The 19239-nt window shown below is 54.3% G+C and overlaps 1 protein-coding gene and 1 long non-coding RNA gene across 7 annotated transcripts in view; one reads left to right on the plus strand and one right to left on the minus strand.

Moving 5' to 3' along the window:
- The window catches only part of RET (ret proto-oncogene), a 42009-nt gene extending 28198 nt beyond the window's left edge, over positions 1 to 13811 (minus strand). Inside the window, exons 1-2 of the mRNA XM_029932190.1 lie at positions 13738 to 13811; positions 1366 to 1632 (exon numbers count right to left, since the gene is read on the minus strand). Of these exons, the coding sequence (XP_029788050.1) occupies positions 1366 to 1564 (199 nt within the window). The 5' untranslated portion in view covers positions 1565 to 1632; positions 13738 to 13811. The remainder of the gene's footprint in view (positions 1 to 1365; positions 1633 to 13737) is intronic.
- A 235-nt stretch (positions 13812 to 14046) lies between these two features.
- Positions 14047 to 19009, plus strand: LOC115273181. Of its 6 annotated transcripts, none has more exons than XR_003900725.1 (5): positions 14047 to 14615; positions 15016 to 15186; positions 17219 to 17415; positions 17533 to 18428; positions 18749 to 19009. It is a non-coding gene; the product is annotated as an uncharacterized LOC115273181 (long non-coding RNA). The 6 variants fall into 6 exon arrangements; XR_003900723.1 differs by having other exon boundaries at positions 14049 to 14615; positions 17533 to 18099; positions 18205 to 19009; XR_003900726.1 differs by having other exon boundaries at positions 14049 to 14615; positions 17533 to 18099.
- The last annotated feature ends 230 nt before the right edge of the window (positions 19010 to 19239 follow it).

Below are 19239 nucleotides of genomic sequence, written 5' to 3' on the forward strand. Positions count from 1 at the left end.
CCCCCCCCCCCCCCCCCCCCCCCCCCCCCCCCCCCCCCCCCCCCCCCCCCCCCCCCCCCCCCCCCCCCCCCCCCCCCCCCCCCCCCCCCCCCCCCCCCAACAAGGGCCGTGGAGCTGCCTCTGCACGGACAACCCCTGGACAGACTTCCCCGGCACATGGAGGGGGAATTCCCAGCAAACTCCATTTTGAAGGTTCTTTCTCCAACAATGTCTGGATCTCTCTGCCAGAGTGACAGGGAGTTTTCCTGGGCCCTCTCTCTCAGTCCTAGGGTAGTGGTTGCTCCCCTATGTTGCCTCTTGCCATAGTCATTAGAGTTCTCTTTGCTTTTTACCAGCTTGTCCTTTGTTGCTTCAATACTGGGCTGTAGTTAATTATTCTCTATATAAACTTGCCCCATTCAAGTTACCGAGTGGTTTCTCTCCTGACTGGACTTAACAGGTGCAATCATGAACAGAACAGGCCTCCTATGAAGAGTGGACCCTTGGCAAATTCCACTCTGGCCTCTGCCCCTGGAGCCCTAGTTCAAGTTCCCCACAAGGGGTTGGGATGAAGATGGCCGCGGGTAAGTGCAAGTGGAACTGAGACCCATCTCAGATGCCACCTCCTCCAAAACTGGGGATACCCTGGTAGGGGGCTCCATCATATGACCCTGGCTTTACCTGGAAGACAGGGGTGCCACCTGCCTCTTGCCCATATGAGGGGGCTCAGGGCTGGTGTGAGCGTGCAGCGAGGCCATGTCTTTGGAGGAGATGCTTGGAGGTGGGGAGCTACTGGGTATGCGAACACCACTTGGTGGCACAAAGCAAAGCTGCTCCACCCCCCAGCAGGGTCACATGTGGCCACCACTCTGCTCTGCCCCCTGCTCTGAGGAACTGGCCAGGTCCTCCTTCCACGCCACTCTTCTCCCCAGCACCAGGCTTGCATCCCCACCAGGGACCAAGGGCAGCTTGCTGCCAATGGGAAGACAAGCTTTCTGTGGAACTGCTGCTTCTCCAGGAAGTTCCAGATCATCTGCTAAATTGAAAACCTTCTGATTTTTCTAGCCCCTTTTAACCCCTCTCTTATAACCCCAAATCCTGGCCACCCAACTGGACAAGGCATCTAAGTCCAGCATGGAGAGAGCACTCAATCCTTCCCAGGGTTTCTCCAAAACCCCAACAGACTGAGGAGGCCCAAGGATCATCAGGGGCCCCCAAACTCATCTGGGTGCCCTGGTCTGGCTGGATGCAGAGGCGGGCCAGGCTCACCTCACCCTTCACTCTGACACAACGGGAACTGCATAGCAAGCACCCTCTGGGGCTTCCGTGCGGTGAGAGGTGGGCTGTGGGAGGAGGAGACAGGCTGGGGTTAGGCGGCTCCCTTACTGCGGACGCTGAGCCTCTCCCAGGCGCTGTGATCCAGGCTCCGGTTAAGGTAGAGAAGGCCAGTGTCCTCCTCGATGCGGATCCAGTCGTTCTCATGCAGCCTTGCACGGTAGGCGAGGCCGTAGAGATGCTGGCCCAGGCGGAAGCTGGGCACCTCCTCGGGCATGTCCCGCAGGGCATGGACGTAGAGCAGGGGCATGCCGGCTGGCTGGTCCACGTATAGTTTCTCCCAGTAAGCATCCCTGGAGAAGTAGAGTCCCAGTGGAGCTGGAGAAGGCAGGGAAGCATGTGAGGGAGGGAGGGTGATGGCCGTGGCCAGAGCAAGCCTCCAGGCAGACCAGCATTCCCCAGCAGCTTTATTTCACACCATGGTAAAACCTTTAAATTCGGTAATTTAAAATTCCAACGTAGCATAAGGAATAGTTTAGAAGCAAAATCAGATGCAAGTAAGTCTCCTCATTCTTAAATTATAAGAAAGAGATATCAGGGCGCCTGGGTTAAGTGTCCAACTTCGGCTCAGATCATGATCTCACGGTCTGTAGGTTCGAGCCCTGCATCGGACTCTGTGCTGACAGTTCAGAGCCTGGAGCCTGCTTCTGATTCTGTGTCTCCCTCTCTCTCTCTGCCCCTCCCTTGCTCATTCTCTGTCTCTGTCTCTCAAAATAAAATAAAGACAAAAAAAAGAGATATCATCCTCCATAATTTATAGGACTCAAGTCTTTCATACAGAAATTAATTATTTAATAATAAAATTTTGATCTTAGTAGGACTTTCTCACCTGTAGTCCTAATAACATCAGCACACAACTATCTGTGTAGCTAAACACACGCTGAAAATGGATCCCTTAAAACAGAAAGAGAGGAGGAGGCAGTGTAAGACAACTGCAAAGTCATTCTCAATCACCCAAGTTTGAGAAGTACGTGAACCGTACAGAGCTTGGAGGTCACACAGGCTTCTCAGCAAATCACCTGGATCTGGATTTTTCTTTCTTTTTTTAAAAAATTCTTTTTAATGTTTATTCATTTTTGAGAGGCAGAGAGACAGAGTGTGAGTGAAGGGGGGACAGAGAGAGAGGGGGATACAGAATCCAAGGCAGGCTCCAGGCTCTGAGCTGTCAGCACAGAGTCCCATGCAAGGCTTAAACCCACAAACTGTGAGATCATGACCTGAGCTGAAGTCGGACACTTAACCAACGGAGGCACCCAGGCATCCCTGGATCCAGAGTTTTCAAGTGTACAAATGATGTCAGATAAGCTGGGCAGCAGTAGTCAACAAAAATGAACCAGGGCACTTTATAAGAGAAACAAATCTTTGTCTAAAGTTAAATATACATGCCTACCATTTGACCCAGAAATCCTACAGAATTTATCCAAGAGAAATGAAAACATATGTTCATCAAATGACTTATTCACGATTGCAAGGTTATTCACAAGGCTGAGAACTGGAAACAGCCCAGATGCCCTTCAATAGGTGAACAGATAAGCAAAAAGCGGCCTTCAGGCCACGGAATCCTATGCAGCCACAAAAAGGGATGAACACCACAGACTGGAAGGCTCTCACAGACCTCATGCCACGCGGAGGAAGCCAGGCATTAAAGAATACACGTGGCAGGTTTCTAGGCTAATTTCAGGTGACAGGAAGTAGCCTGGCTACAGGCTTAGGGGTGGAAGGAGACAAAAGTCTGGGAAGGGCAGAAAGTGACGTTCTGGGGAATGTGACCGTTCCACATTCTGACAGCAGCGTGGGTCACATGGGCACATACATTGGCTGCCAATGTACAGCGAAGAGCTGTGCATTTCAACTTCTGTCAATTTTCCCTAAAAACCCAATTACCAAGGGGCTGTGGGCAGAGCTGTGGTTGCCATGAGGAAGAGGCTGTTGATGATGGCCTTGCTGGGTAAGTCCACATTGGATAAGCTCACCACTCCGCTGACTTTGTGTATATTCAACATTTTTCATAATGAAAAGTTTTTAAAAATAGTAAGAACTTCCAAGGAGGGGGATAAATAGGCAAACGATGTTTAAAAACTACTACAGCCCTGAAAATACTCTACAATGCATAGAAACTACCCAGCACACAACACAAACATTAAACAATTCATGCCCTTGTAGCTAATTTCTCTCTCTTTTTTTTTAATGTTTATTTTGAGTGGGGGAGACAGAGCATCAGCTCCCTGCTGACAGACAGCAGAGAACCCAATGCGATGCAACGTGGGGCTCTAACCGTGAGATCATGACCCGTGCCGAAATCAGACACTTAACCAACTGAATCGCCCAGGTGCCTCGCCAATTTCTCTTTTCAATCAGCTTGTTTCCGCAGGACCACACTTTTCTTGCAGCTGTTGGGGTGAGCAGCCAGGTTGGACTGCACCAGCAGAGGGCATCCCTGGTCCTGCCTGGGCCTCAAGGACACCTTGGGTGTGGGAAGCAAGCAAGTGCCAACTGAGTCAGGTGAAGACAACAGGTAAGCCGTTTGTGGCCCTCCATTCTGAAGTGGTAAGACAGTAAGCAAGCAGGAGGGCTGCCTGCACCATGGAAAGTTCTCCAGGATGATTTCAAAAGGCAGCCAGGCTGCAGGTGCCAACTTGAGGGGGAAGCCTGCACTTGGCCCTGCCTGCTCCAGTGTGGGTGCTGCCATGCCAGACAGGCCTGGGCTGGGAAGGAGCAAGGAGGAGGGGTGGGAGAGGGAGAGAGAAGGGAGAAAAAGAGAGAGAGAAAGGAGGGAGTAAGGGAAGGGAGAGAGAGGGGGTAACAAAAAAGAGGTAGAGAAGGGGGAGGAGGAGGTAGAGAGAAATGCTCTAGTCAGAGCCAAAGGCCTGTCCCTGCACACCCCACACTAAACACAGCAATGGGGGGAAGTGGGGGTTGGGGGATGACAACACACATAGTGTGGCCTTTTACACCTTTGGAAAGCACCTCCTTAGCAGAGGTGTCCCTGGAGTGGGACCTAGAATTACTCAGTCCCTGTGGGTGCACTTCAGGCAGGAGCAGGCTAGGATCTCCAAGGAGCTTGCCTTTTGCTCTGAGCTGAAGTTTCCTAGAGGAAGGATCCACTCCAGAGTGTCTCACGGGCTGCCATTCAAGGGGGAGACAGCTAGTGGAGCACCAGGAAGAAGTCACACTGGGGAATTTTGGGGAGAGAGAACTGAGACCACACTCCCCCCACCCTGGAGTCTCACCAGCAGGAGCTACCCATGGGTGCCTGAATGCCACCCTTCTGCCCCATGCCCTCCCCACTGGCCCAGGAGGACACAGATTCTCAGATGCACTCAGGGCTGACCTCCTTGGGATTTAGCCGCGGATCCTAGCAGGGACCGGTGGGCAGCTCAGAGGGCTGGTTGGCCCCAAAGGGCCACCCACAGAACTGGCCTCTTGCTGCTCCTGCTGAAGGGTGGCTTACGGCACCAACACAGAGCTGAGTGAGGGGCGATGGCCACCAGGTCCCCTGAGGGGCCCCACACAGCTGGGATCCACTCAAGAGGCTTGCATTTCCCAGAAGGGGCACTCACCCTTCCCGCAGTGTGGGGGCCCAAGGAGGACCCTATCAACGGCTCAAGTCATGATGCAGACAAAGACAGGAATGCCCCCCGGAGGTGTCTCCTCACCCATAGGGAGGGGATAGTGGTGGAGGAGTCCCTGATGGGGGTTGGCAGCCACCTCCCACTAGGGGTGTGCTAGAGCCCCCTCTGTGCTACCTGGCAGGGGACCCTGGCCTGCTCTCCTCAGTGGGGCCATCCAGCCTCCCCCACAGGGATCCGGTATTATGGGGGCTCCCATGCCATGGCAGCATGCTGCCCTGGCTCCAGCATGGCCATGTCCCAGAAGGCAGGCTCAGAAGGGGGATCAGAGCTGGAACAGCACTGGTCTCCATGATGAGGGCCTGAATCATGAGCATCGTATCTTCCAACATTTCACAAAGGTGCCAGGGTGCCAGTCAGAGCATCCAGGAAGAGCTCTGGGGGAGGGGCTCAGGTGGGGGGGAGGGCAAGTGATACTCACTGCCCCATAGACAGAAAGAACAACTCTCCCTTCCCCGACCACATCCTGCCCCCATGACATTCTCTGAAGGGGCGTCCCCCTGCAGTCTCCTGCTGCCTCTCAAAGGTGGAAGGTGGTGTGAATGTAGCCTGGCTGGACGGCTCTGGGAGGCAACACAGCACACAGCCAATCCCCTGTGCATACACACTGACCTTCCCCCCTCCCCACAGCCCCAGACAGAGGCACTGTCAGGACCACTCCTTTGCAAACATAGACACTAAGGCGGAAAGAAAGAAAGTCATTTGTTTGCTCAAGGGCACACACACAGAGACAGAAAGAGAACTGGAATTCATAAAACCGTCTTTCCACAGAGGCACATCCTTCACCAACACACTCAACTCCCGGGGCCCCCACAGCTGCCATGCTCTTGATCCCCAGCTGACCAGGCCTGGGCCTCTACCCTCTACCCAGGTGGCCCTTCCTGCTGGGAGAGGCTTTGTTCCCCGACAAAGCCCTCAGTGGTGCTAGAGGCTCACTGCAAGTCAGGAATACCAGCTTGAGGCTGAAGGCAGTCCTCAGTGACTCACCATTTCTCTGGGCAGCTTGGCATTCCTGGGCATAGAATGGAAGGAGGAGAGACTGTAATTCCCAGTGGCCTCACAGGGTGGTGGCCAGGGGCAGCCTGGGCCTGTGACACTAACACCAGGTAAAGGGGGGGCTCAGCCAGGATGAGCGCTGCCGACCTCCTCACCACCATGGCAGAAGGACATGCAGTTAACCACTAATGCTATGAGATGCTGCCCTTGGGCCTCAGCTCCCAGGGCCCCCCCTCCCCAGGGAACACTGCTGGGTCCACAAGACTGGACATAGACAGGGCAGTCTGTGTCTTCCAGAGCCCACCAGGCCACCAGCTTTCCCTAGGGTGCCTGACCCCTCTGTGGAGAGGTGGGGTGTGCGTTCTTGCCTCCACAGTACCAGTGAGGGGATGCTGCATGTCAACCGAGCTCACGTCATGAGACACAATACAGCAGCTGCTGGACATTGTCTCAGGCCCTGGTCAGTGGGATAGAACCGAGCAGAACCTAGCTGTTCGTGGAGCCACTGTGGGGAGGGCCTGTCTGCTGAGGCTGCAGAAGATACTGTCAGGTCTTTTCAGGGGGAGACACCCTAACCCTAACCCAGAGCACCCCCCTCCTGGGTAGGTGGGTGCAGCTTCAGAACCCTCCCGGGGTGGGGGTGGGGGCTCTCCGACTACATGTACTTCCAGTGGTACAGGGGCTGGGAGGTAGGACAGCTCAAGCTCCCAGAGCCCATTCCCACCCCTCCTCCAGGCTGGTGCCGTCCCCACCACACAGTCCACATGTGCAGGAGAAAATGAGCCCTGCCTGCTCTCATCTCACAGAGCCCAGCCCTACGGGATCCATGTGGGGCCCAATCTATTGCTGCCAAAAGGGATTTGTGGGTTGGGCAATGATTGTAAGCAGAAACAGACTTAAATGCACTTAAAATACCTCCCAGGTGGTCCCTGATGCAGGGCATGGCTCCCTTAATGTTCTTCAATGTCACAGACACTTCTGCATGGAAAAACACATGGTCCAAGGCAGACAACTGAGGAGGTGGGTGCAGAGCCAGCCTCAGGGGGTATAGCGTAGGCAGCCCCAAAGGGCCACACACTTGGTTTAATGTTCTGATGTTACTGGTTTGAAATTCTTCACCATTCTAGAACAAGGGGTCCATACCTTCATGCTACATGGGGCCCCACAAATGATGTAGCCAATCCTGGCAGGTGAATGAGGAGAGCCTGAGACGGGCCACTGGTATCTACTTCCACAGGGCTGTTTGGCCTCTGTAGCCTCAGTTTCTCCAACTATGAATCAGAGGAGGGCACACTGGGGAGAGGAAGAGCCAGTACAGGCTGCGGACAGGGCTCACCTTGGCACAGGTATGTATTACACAAAGCTATGAACTTCAGATTCCTAACCACTGTGTGCAGGTCCCTTTACCACCCCGTTTCACAGTTTGGAACACTGAGGCTGGGAGGTGAGAAGCTTTACCAAGGTCACTGGCTGGGGGTTCTGAGTCTCAGAATTTGGTATAATGGCTAGCAAAGCGGTAACGGGAGTCAGGATGAGGGCAGATGCTGAGTCCACCAGGAGGCTCACTGCTGGCAACTTTCTGCCAGGAAGGGCTGGCTGACCTGCAGGCTCAGACCAGCCTTTGGCGAGGGCTAACCGTGGCACTTTGGGCAGGTCAACACAGCAGGACCTGCCAAGCCTCCCCTAGTTATCCCTCTCACCTGCAAATGCCACAGGGTGTCAGAATCCTCCCCTGCGCCTAGTCTAACGTTTCCGTCTGGCAGGGTTGGCCAGTATCACCCTCTGGGGCACCTCACTGCTGCCATGTTCCATGGCACCATGCTGAGGGGTGAGTAGCTGGTCTTTCCTCACACAGGACAGGTGGGTCCTTTGGGCTCATGGCACACCTGCCCAAGGCTCAAGTCACTGCTCCTGTTCAAAGAGACCCCATCTGCTGCTACCCTGCCTGACCCCGCAAGGGAAAAGGTGTGGAACTCACATCCAACAGGGGCAAAGTGCTGTCCTGCTCCGAGCAGGGCCTCCCCTGACATCCCCACAGTGTCTGCCAGGTGGGTACCGATGGTTACACTCAGTGCACTCAGTCACCCAGCCACAGCTTTCCCTTCACCTTGTACCATATCGTAGCCTGGCAAGGGAGTTTCCAATGCTCCACATTCGGTTAGGATATTTAATCTGTTCATATTTGGGTGCAGATGGAGCCAGGCCCACACCCCTCCCTCGCTCCCGTTTGACCCTTCATAAGGGCACACGTGGTCACACACACATGCTCTTACACACATGCTGTCTCACACGCACACATCCTCATGCTTTCCCTGGACTCTGAGCATCTCCCTCCACAGTGAGCAGGAAAGTGCTCTCTGAGCCTCACTGGGGACGACACTGCTGATGCGCAGTGCCTGTGCTCCTGCTTCCGGCTGTGTCTCCTTGCCTTTTCTGGTTCCTGCTGCCCAGGCAGCCAGCAGCAGAGAGGTGTGGGGACCGCTCCCTCCACACGTCCAGAGCACACAGTCCCTAGGCGCCTGCACAGCCCACACCTGAGTCTGGTGACCACCTGCCCGCAGACCCTTCTGAGTACCAATCCACAGCCTTGACCCCCCTGTGCCCCGGAGGATCATCTCTAGCCAGCTCGAGGCTGCAGGCCAGTCCTGGCCCAAGCAACTCAGCCAACCTCCCCATAAGCTGCTGTCCAGCTTTGCCAGCAGGTTCTGACCCCCTGCTGGGGAGCGGGGTCCTTCCCTGGGTGCCCTCAGCCGGAGGCAGCCCACAGAGCTCCCCTATGCCCACTGATGTTCTCTCAACACAGCTTCATAAGTTATGGTCGCCTCTCCTGTTTGCCCCACTGTGAGGGCTGAATTCTCAGTGAGCCTGCACTTGTACACGTCTCTTATGCACACACTCATTCTCCCACACGCATGTGGTTCCATGCTCACACACACGTCCTGTGGCTCACTCAGTGTAAGTAGTGTAGTGTAGCCCGGTCCTGACTGTGGGCTCACCTTCGCCAGCTCTCCATGGTCCTGGCCAGCCCTGGCCATCAGGGCCACCCATGGCTCACCCAAGTGCCTGTGATTTCCATGCCACCCTCTGCGGTGGACGTGCGCCCTGTGACTGTGTCGGTCCATATCTGGGCAGGCACTTCCTGGCCGGGCACCCTTGGTCTCTCACCTCACCTCAGGGCCTGCCCTCCAGGCTGCTATGAGCACTGGTGAGTCACACTCCCTGTGGCACATGGTCATCCTGCCAGAGAAGTGCAGAGAGCCCCCAACAACTAAAACTGCTGGCACTGCACCATGAAAGTTGGAATTCCGAGATCCTAAGAAATTAAAAAAAAAAAGTGAAACGGTATGATCTAAGCTGTGGGCAGGGCTAGCAGAGCGCCTGCATCTGTGAGCAGGGCAGGCCCTTCCTGCTGAATCCACTCTCTGGACAGCCCTGGCTCCTGCCCCTGATGAGCGCCAGATCGTGCAGATGACAGTTTTATTATAACCCAGCAGAATCTCCTTAACAGACGATTTCCTAATGCCATCATCTTCGCTGGGAATGGGAAACAGACCACACCGACTTCTCCCCAGGGGGCGGCCCCTCCATTACAGGCCAGCTGTCCCTGTGGGGGGTCCCTCTAGCTCTGAGACCCATGCTTGGCACTATACCCTCTCAGGATGAGGCCTGTCCACACCATGGCCCCTCCTCTCTTTCACATTCACGTTCTCTCTTTATTCTCGTTGTGTATTTGATATATACAAATACATCATGCAGAAACTTTACACTGAAAGTAAATACAACACACACTCCTGACCCAAGGCCAGCCTTACTGGACCATTAGCGATGCTCCTGCCCCTTCCCGGACTCCACCTTCTACTTCATCCCACTCACTTCAAACATGAACCTGGGTCTTGGGTTTCTCTTGCCTTAAAAATAATTTTATTTAAAAAAACCCTTCTGCCTCATTCATGGAAGGTACTTTTTGCTGTGTAGAGGATTCTGTAGGACGGTGATTTTCTCTCAGTCCTTCAAAGGACTTTTTTTTTTTTTTGCTTTTGTTGCTGCTGCTGAGAACTCTATCCTCATTCTACTTGTCACTCCTTAGCATTCCCTCCTCTCTCTGTCTGCTTCTAGGACCTCCTGTCTGGTGTTCTCTCCAGCCGCACTACAACAAGCCAGCTTCCCAACCCCCTGCACTGGTCTTCACCCCTGGCTGCCCATCTGGGTGTCGGAAGCTCCTCATTCTCTCTCCCTGTTCTCCACTAGCAAACAGCAGTCAGTCCAGTCCCACAGCATTTGTGACCAGGTTCATGAGTCTTGTGCTGACAGCTGCCACGTTTGCCAGCCCGAGTGACCTCCTCCTCAGTGCCAAGTGCGAACCTCTGCCATCTTGCTCCAGCCCCTCCCACATCTCAGTCCCCTTAGAGGAGGACCCAGATCCTCCTGCCCAGCCTGCTCCTCCCATCTTTCCACGCCAGTCAGGGCACCACCCACCTCACGGCTCAGGACACACACCTCAGGCTCACCGAGAGATTGTCCATCTTCCACGCCTTCCACCAGCCCACAGACTGCCCTCTGTCATCCCCAGCCAAAGCCGCTATGCTCCCACACCTCCCTCACCTGGATACACCACACTGCTCAAGTGGCCTTCCTGTGCCTGCTCTCAACCCCACAGGCCACTTGTACAGAGCAACCAGGGTAAGTCGGCTCACATCACCCTCTGCCTGAAGCCCTGTATTAACTGTCCACTCCTTGCAGAATAAAACACAGCTCCTCACCAGGGGTGAGGCTCCAACTCCCCTCCTCGCTGCTCTCCTGGGCACCTACCCTCCAGCCACATCAGCCAACTCACTACATATGAGCTGAAAGAACAGACTAATGAGTGAACCAATGAATACGACAATGAAGGAGCAAACCAATAAACACATGGTTTCGTGGGGGAGGGGGTGCTGGGTGCTTTGGGGTAACAGTCCAAATGTGGGATGGGAGCAGGGGTAGAGTCAAGATACACTGGCTTGGTCTGATCGGCACCTGAGCGACAGGTGGACAGTCAGCAACAGGATGAGTCAGAGAGAGCTATATGCACGAGACACACGAGGGATATGGAGTGCCCTCTGGTCATCTTGGTGAGGCCACCGGTGGGTGCTGAGCAAACAGCCACCAGGCTGAGAACAAAACCTTTGATCCCAGCTCAGTGCTGAGGAGCACTTTTAACTGTAGAAGTTGGCCAGAATGTGTGTGGTCACTCTCACACACACATGCACACAAGTGTGCACGCACAGGTGGGGGCAACCTGCATTCACTGTGCTTGGCCTCAGCTGGAGGCCCTGCTTTCACAAGGGATTATGATGTAATTCTGCTTTTAGGAAACAAGTACAGATCAACTTGCAAATCAAATTTATAAATAACCAATCTGGGGGGGGCATACAAAGGGAATCCGTTTTTAAAAATTAATTGTGGGAGAATACACAAAAAATTTACCATCTTTAAAAAATTTTTTTCAATGTTTATTTTTGAGAGAGAGAGAGAGAGAGAGAGAGAGAGAGAGAGAGAGACAGGATCCAAAGCGGGCTCCAGGCTCTAAGCAGTCAACACTACCTGATGCAGGGCTTGAACCAATGAACCGCAAGATCATGACCTGAGCCGAAGTCGGACGCCTAACCCACTGAGCTACCCAGGCCCCCCTAAAATCTACCATCTTAATTATTTTTAAGAAGGAACTGAAGGAGGGCCAGCTATTTCCCTGGTGCCCAATGATGGCCAGTCACCATCACAGCAGTGCAAATTCAGTTCCAGTCTTCCATTCCTTCTTCCCAAAATGCTGCCAGCAGCCCTCAGGAGGTGACCTGCGCCACTCTGGCCACAAGGCTGAGTGGCCTTCCTTGGGGGGGGTGCTGGGCACACAGCAAGGGCAAGCTGGACAGGCCCAGAACACAGGGAGGAGCAAGTGGGGATCCCGGCACACACTGGGTGCCTGAGCTTTCAACAATGCACGCTGGGCCTCTCCATGTTCCCAAAGGTTCTGTCTAGCACAGAGCCCAGGGCTCCGGCCTGCCTGTCTGGCCAAGGGCTTCATACCAGCTCAGCTCTCAAGGTCCTCCAGCATCCCTGTAGCCTAAGTCCTCACTGTGGGGTGCAGTGTTCTCCCCAGACCCCTGTCCTCTTGGGCCCTGGCTGGAAAAGATGGCTGGATGGAGGAAGAGAGAGCTGGGGCCCAGCCCTTGCTCAGAGATACCACTCTGCACACACAGGCACACCCCTCTACCTTTGTGAAAAGCTCTTCCTCACACCCCTCACCTAAGCTCCTGCTATAAGGCAGGGACATCACTCTCCCCCTACCCCCTGCTCCCTGTTCAATGATGGGAAACAGAAGCTGGGGTTCACCTCTCACTTTCATGTAAGTGCAATCATGACCCAGGTCTCCTGACATCATCCATGTAGAAGGGGTTCTGCATGGTTGAGATCTAGGGGAGTGAGGTCAATGACTGAGGTCTACAGCCCAGGCAGCACAGGAGCCAGCAGCCAAGACTCACCCTCTGCACACAGGCCCCAGCCTTCTGCTCCTAGGGGCCCAGGCCCCAGGCTGCACCCTACACGCACCCGCAGTCACACCCATCCAGGCCAGCTGCAGTGGCCTCACTGAGATGATGGACGCTCCTGCCCAAATGTGATTTCCCAGCTGCTGCTGAGTTAATCACCAGCCTCACTGGCAGTTCCTTCCGGCTTCTATGCAAAGGAAACTGCCAATTAGGTTACAATTAATTTCTTATCCAGGGCAAGGCCTGGCTGGAACAATACTGGCCACCCAAGTGGCCTGCTGATGACTGTGTGGGGGTCACCAGGCCCCCCTCAGCCCTAGAACTCTCTGTCGCAAGGCCCCAGGTGACTTCAGGTGTGCTGGCTCTGGCCTGGGGGTGACTGGCCAGGACATTACCGGCTTTGACCCAGGTGGAGTCTGTCCCTCATGCACCAACAGGGCACTGTGACTCAGACTTAAACAAACCTGTTACCCCGCCTGCCTTGAGCTCCCTGAACAGAGATGGTCCTGTCCAGTTTTGTGTGCCACCCCCACCCCGCCAGCCACCCAGCACTCTTGTGCAACATTAACCAGCACGACTTCTTTGGTTCACTCCTTGTGAGAGGCTCTGTTCTAACGCACTTCACATGCATTGTCCCACTGAATTAACACAGCTTCAGTCAGAAGCAGGATGACTATGATCCCTGCCTTTGCAGAGGGAGAAACTGAGGCAGAGAGAGGCTAAATGCCTTGCCCAAGGCCACTCAGACAGTGAGCCAGGACTTGAGCCAGGGTCCTGCCTAGAGCGGGGCGCATGGCTACTGAGCTCTTCTGCTCAGTAACGACTATGCACACACATGCAGAGAAGCCAGGCCACTGAGACCTGGAACTCTGCACTACCCACTCACCTGCTTACAGGCCAGACTGACAATGCCATCACAAATAACCATCCATGCCTCCCTTACCTCTTCTGAAAAGCAGGTGCCCCTAGAGGTTTCCTGGTATAAATTTGTTAACATTTCAATGAAATGGGGCGAAGGCCCAGGAAAATATGACTGAGTGGGAGTCTGATCTGCCTGACAGGGATAGACACGTAATGGTTGCTGAATGCAGAGGCAGCATGTGGCAGGTGCCCACTGATGCCAGGGGCCTGACATGTCTATCTCCGCTGGACACAGAAGTGAGCCTTAAGGGGTCCTCCCCTCCATCCCTATTGTGTCCTTTGATCACCAAATACTCAAAAAGGCGGAACCAGCAAAGTCTGGCTTCTGCAAGTGGACAGTGACCATTGACTCGTACCTCCTGAGGGGAGGGGTCAGGGCAGCTTCTGGGAAGGTAGCACCCACACGGGGTGGCTGGGACAAAAGTACTTCCATGAGCCAGCAGCAGCCTGTCGGTCAGCGCAGGGCCTACTAGGATTGCTGCAGCCAAGTGGGGGGCCGGAAGGCCATCCTGTGGTCTGGACGTGCTTCTTTGTCAAGTCTGAGAGGAACAGAAGGGACCCTCTCAAAGGAAGCCCCTTGTCACAAGGGCTGAGGGAACAGGCTTGCCCTCCTGCCCCCAGCATGCACTGGGGCAGGCTGGGATGTCACAGTGCTCCTGCCCCTCCTCTCCCTACTCCCACTGGAAGCAAGGGCGGGTGCAGTCCAAGTAAACAGAAGGGAGGACCCCAGGCAGGGCCACCATGATGGAGAAGCTGGGTTCTCTCTGGGGATGTGGGGGGGTTTCAAAGAAGGCCTAAGGGTCTGATCTGCTGGAAGGGTAGAAGAAAGAGAGCTGGGGAAGCCTCTGAGAGAGGCAGGTTCCAGCTGAGCCTGGACCTGCAGCCAGACAAGCTAGGGCTAGGACACATGCACCTGCATTTGGCTGCTGTTATCGAGCCCACAGGAGCGTCAGACCTCAAAGACCTCAACTTCAAGAGTAAAAAGGAACCCGACTGCAGGACTGGAGCAGCTATGTGCAGAAAAGGTCATGCACCCAAGTCCAGCTGATGCCTCTCAAGTGGGTGACAACTCATGCCTCCCTCCAGGCCTCAGTTTCCTCATCTATAAAATGATAAAGTTACATCCAATGCTAAGGCTCCTTTTCATACTGCTTCTCCTAAGAGTCTACGTGATGTCTGTGCAGAACCATTCATTGAATAAACTTCCTGATCTGGGACCAGGAGGCAGATGGTGGTGAGCATAATGGAAATTGCGATGGGCTTTGACCGAGGTGACCTCTGGGAGGGGGGTGGGACATGGGATGGAATAGGATCAGGATCACAGGTATCTTCCTAGGCTACCAATGGTAAGGCAAAAAGACATGGGCCTTAGATCCAAAGGAGACATTTTAGTACAGCACAAGGAAGCAGAAAGACAGGGGCAGAGCTGGGCCCAAGCCCACGCTCCTTTACCGCCTCGCTGTGTGACCGGCTTGGCATACAGCCTCTCTGGGCCTCTCTGGGCCAGTGAACTGGGACAGGAACTCCTCCTTGGAAGCACGGCTGGGACAGACCAGGCACAGAGCACCTGCTGACTGAAGCTGGTTCTCGTCTGTTCTCTCTCCTCTCTTCCCTGTCCCCCACTCTGGAATCAGATCTGCCTGGGGCCCACAAAGCCTTCCAGCCACTCTTCAGTCAAGGCCTTCTGACCTCCAAGCGGCCGCCCAGCCCTCCTGAAAGGGTGAGCAATGCCTCAATACACACTGCTGTCCCAGGGAAATGGCTTCAAGGGACTGGCAGCATGACATCACACAGCTACAATTACGGTAATCAACTTACACCAGATCTGCCTGGTTATTTTTAGAGTCAGGATTGAGGTTTAGCAAGATAGGGCAGCCCTGGGTTCCCCTGCTGCTGGGTCCTGGCTTGTCAGGTAGGCTGGGTGGGCTGCTGACGGCTGGCACCTTTCCTTTCCCTGGTCCTTCACGAAGTGATTTCCAGGCGTGGGCATTGCACACGCAAATTGTGATGCCATTGCCTCTGGGGCATTCGAGCCTAAAGTGGCCTCAAGGTCCAGGATTTCTGAGAATGTCCTCGGGGTCCCAATGGAGTTATGATGACTCAGCCTCCCACCCTGAACATCAGATGAACCCACGTCCTCCTCAAAAGGGATCTGGGGCTCAGACACCAACAGAAATGCCACTGACACAGTGAAATGCTAATGACACAAAACGGCTTCTTAGCAAAACTTGGTGGAGACTTGATAAAGCAAGGTAAACCCAACACAAAAAATACCCACCAAATTAACACATGGGCAAAGGACCTGAATAGATATTTCTTCAAAGAAGATACAAATGGCTAATGAGCACATGAAAAGATGTTCAACATCACTAATCATTAGAAAATGCAAATCAAAACTACAATGAGACACCGCATCGCAACCACTATGCTGGCGATAATTAAAACAAAACAAAACAAAAAAACCCCAAAACAATCCAGAAAATAACAGATGTTGTTGAGGATGTGGTGAAACTGGAGCTCTCATACACTGCTGGTGGGCATGTAAAATGGTGTAGCTGACATGGAAAACAATTTGGCAATTCCTCAAAAAATAAAACGGAATTACCATATGGGCCAGCAATTCCACTCCTAGGGACACACCTAAGAGAACTCAAACCAAGGACTCAAACAGATATTTGCACATGAATATTCACAGCAGCATTATTTACAATAGCTAAAAGGTGGAAACAATGAACAGGTAAGTAAATGTGATATTTACATCCAGGGAATACTACCCTTACAAAGAAAGAAAACACTGATACATGCTACAATGTGGGTGCACTTTGAAAACATCATGCTAATAGAGAGATGCTGGATACCAAGGTCCATGGATATGAAATATCCGAAGTGGACAAACCCACAGAGACAGAACATAGGCAGTGGTGACCATGGTCTGGGGACTGGGGGGATAGATAGCGATGCCTAAATGCGTTTGGGGTCTCCTTCTGCCTTGATGAGAACATTTTGGAACAATGTAGAAGTAACACCTATGCAACACTGTGAATTACTAAATATCACTGAATTATTCACTTAAAATGGTTGATTTCATGTTATGTGAATTTTACCTCACTAAAAAGAAGCAAACTGTAATTATTTGCTACCCTTCCCTCTGGCGGCTGCTGGGCCAGACACAGGTCTTGGCTGTGCTGAACAGGAGAACTGACATGAAGAGCCAGTGCTCAGGGGAGCCAAGTCTGGAGAGGGAGCCCCCAAGAGTATAGGCAGGCGCCCCAGTGTGTGCCCTCCCATCCGCCATGCCCTCCTTTGTACTCTGGGCCTCTCCTGCAGGGAGAAGGGCCATGTGATAGGATTCTAGCCTGTGGAACATGGGCAGAGTGCTGTGGGCCCCCGAGGCCTGGCTCTGTGCCTCTTCCTGAGCACACGGCTGGGTATGGAGGGGCTAGCAGGAAGGACCATAAGCAGGAGACAAACGGACCGTGCGGAGTCACTGAGACTGTGGGGGTTTCTATTACCAAGCACAGTCTCACCTGCCCTCAAAGACTGGAGTGGGTGGGGGACTGGGAAGCAAAGAATCTTCACCTGGGTTCTCACTCAAGAGCCTTCAAGACTCTGTGGAGTCATGTCTGTGGTCCTGCTGGACGAGTCTCCTGCAGAGACCACCCTGCGGGCTGCCTACCTGACAAGGGTCATCCCTCCGGGGGCAAAGCCCATCCCCACAGGGCTGAGTGCATGTTAACCCTGCCTCCACAGGCCAGGAGATGGCAGATGGCTACCCCAGGGCTAAGTGGCGGCTGGAATGGTGCCCTGCTCCCTAACTCCACCCTTTCTCCTCCCCAGGAAGGACAGAACACAGCAGATGCCCCACAGCCTGTGTCAGGAGGGCAGGACTGGGGAGCAGGCCAGGAGAAACCTGCACCCACCCAGGACCAGCCCCAGCTTCCGTCTCTCACCATTTCACTGTTTCTGTGTTTCACTGGCAAGAGAAATTGAAGGAACAAATTCACTAGACTCTTGGACGCCCTGCATCACTCTGTGTACGTCCAGGTCAACGCCCTCACACACCCCACCCCCAGGTCCTGGCCCCCAGCATTTCGCAGGTCATTAATTACTTTTGGCCGTTAACTGCATTTTTTTTCTTTTCCCCTTTCTAGAAGGCTGAGAATCGCTGGAGTTTTCTGGTGATCACATAGCCATCCATGGGACACTGGAACCAGTTTTGGTGGCTACTGCCTTGCCAGGGGCCTTCTAACTTATTCTAGCAGCAGAACCCTTTCCTTCAATAAGTCAGGCTGGTGCTTGGGGCAGGACTCAGGGCTTCAGCTTCCCTGTGTCCCACCACCCACCCTACCCCACCCCCGGCCATGCTGCTCTCTAAGCACTCTGGAGCCCTGGGCCCTGCAGATCACAGACATCAGCACCTTGTGTCACATAGGAGCAAAGGCCCAAGAAGGCTATGAGGTGCAGCCTCCAGTGCCTGAGCTTGGGAAGATGGCTGGGGCCCCAGGACTCGAGCCTGCAGGGCACAGGCACCTTCCCGGAGTTGGGCCTGGAACTGAGTCCTGCCCCCGCTCCCTGGCTTTAATACTGTGATGGACAACTTGCACCAGCCAGCCCACCAGGCAGGCACACACCTGTTCAGGTGCACAGGTGACCTCTCTGCAGTGGTGCCAGGGCTGTTGTACTTTGTGAAGCCACTCATAAGGCAAAAGTAAACAGAGGTATTTGCTCGGGGCCAGCCACCTGCTCTCCCTGGGGGCCCAGGCGGTGCCCGGTCTCCCTTGAGGTTCTGTTGGTGTCACCTACCTTACAACCACATTTTCTAGGGACATCAGCTCCAGCTGAAGGAACAATGGCACACGGCTGCCTCCTCTTATCCCACCCCTCCTTGCCCAGAGTTTCAGAGGGGATAGTGCAGGGCGCACCGGCTTCAGAGCCTCCAGCCTCAGGGACAAAGGGAGGTCCCTGGGACTCCCACAACCACACCACTGTGAAGCCTGAGCTTGAAGGAAGCCCAGGCCTCATCTGGCCCCTGAGCCCAGGAAGGACGGTTAGTAGGAGGAACAGGCAGGGGGGAGGGCAGGAGGGCCCAGTCTCCAGGCCCCCAAGTGTCCTGGAGTGCTGGCCCAAAGAGGGCCTCGTCTTCTTATGTCTTCTGCGGTGAGGTGGTGCCCTGCCTCAGAGGTCACAGCCTCCCTTAAACCTGCAAACACCAGGCCTGGACGGCCACTCTGGGGTGGGGAAGGGAAGGTCAGGTGGGCTCTGGGAGGCCGGGCATTCCCACCCCTTCAAGCCTCCCAGGAGTACCCTCCCCAGGCCACCAGAGAGCCACCGTGGGCGTGGCCTCTCTGAGTGGTACTGACCCCCCAGCCTTCTAGGGGCTGAAGCACCCCCACCAACAGAGCATGGAAGAAAGCCCTCAGAGACCTATGGGAGGCTGAGGAGAGGGAGCAGGCAAGAGGACGGAGTGGAGCAGGGGATGCACGATCCCTTGCTGTCATCACCACACTGCAGCCCACAGCTGGCAGGGTCCTTCCCTGCCTGGAAGCCCAGGGCCCTCTCCCACCCTGCCCCTCACCCTGCCTCCTTCTGAGCACCTCTGATTTCACATACATGCTTTTGAATAAGTGACAGCTTAGTGCTTCCTTTACTGACCGGCCCTCCCTGCACAGTGACAGCTCTGAGGTCAAAGAGCCCTTCTGTTGTCTCCCCAGGGGCATCCCCAGCCCTGGAGAAGCTCTCTAGGCAGCAGACAGTCCCTCAGGGAATGTTTGTAGATCACTATTACTGTTACTATTACTATTAAATCACTCATTCGGAGAAACTGCAGAAATGAGACAGAGGACAACACCAGGAGGAAG

Source organism: Suricata suricatta, chromosome 2 (assembly GCF_006229205.1).
Source record: "Suricata suricatta isolate VVHF042 chromosome 2, meerkat_22Aug2017_6uvM2_HiC, whole genome shotgun sequence".
Lineage (NCBI taxonomy): Eukaryota > Metazoa > Chordata > Mammalia > Carnivora > Herpestidae > Suricata > Suricata suricatta.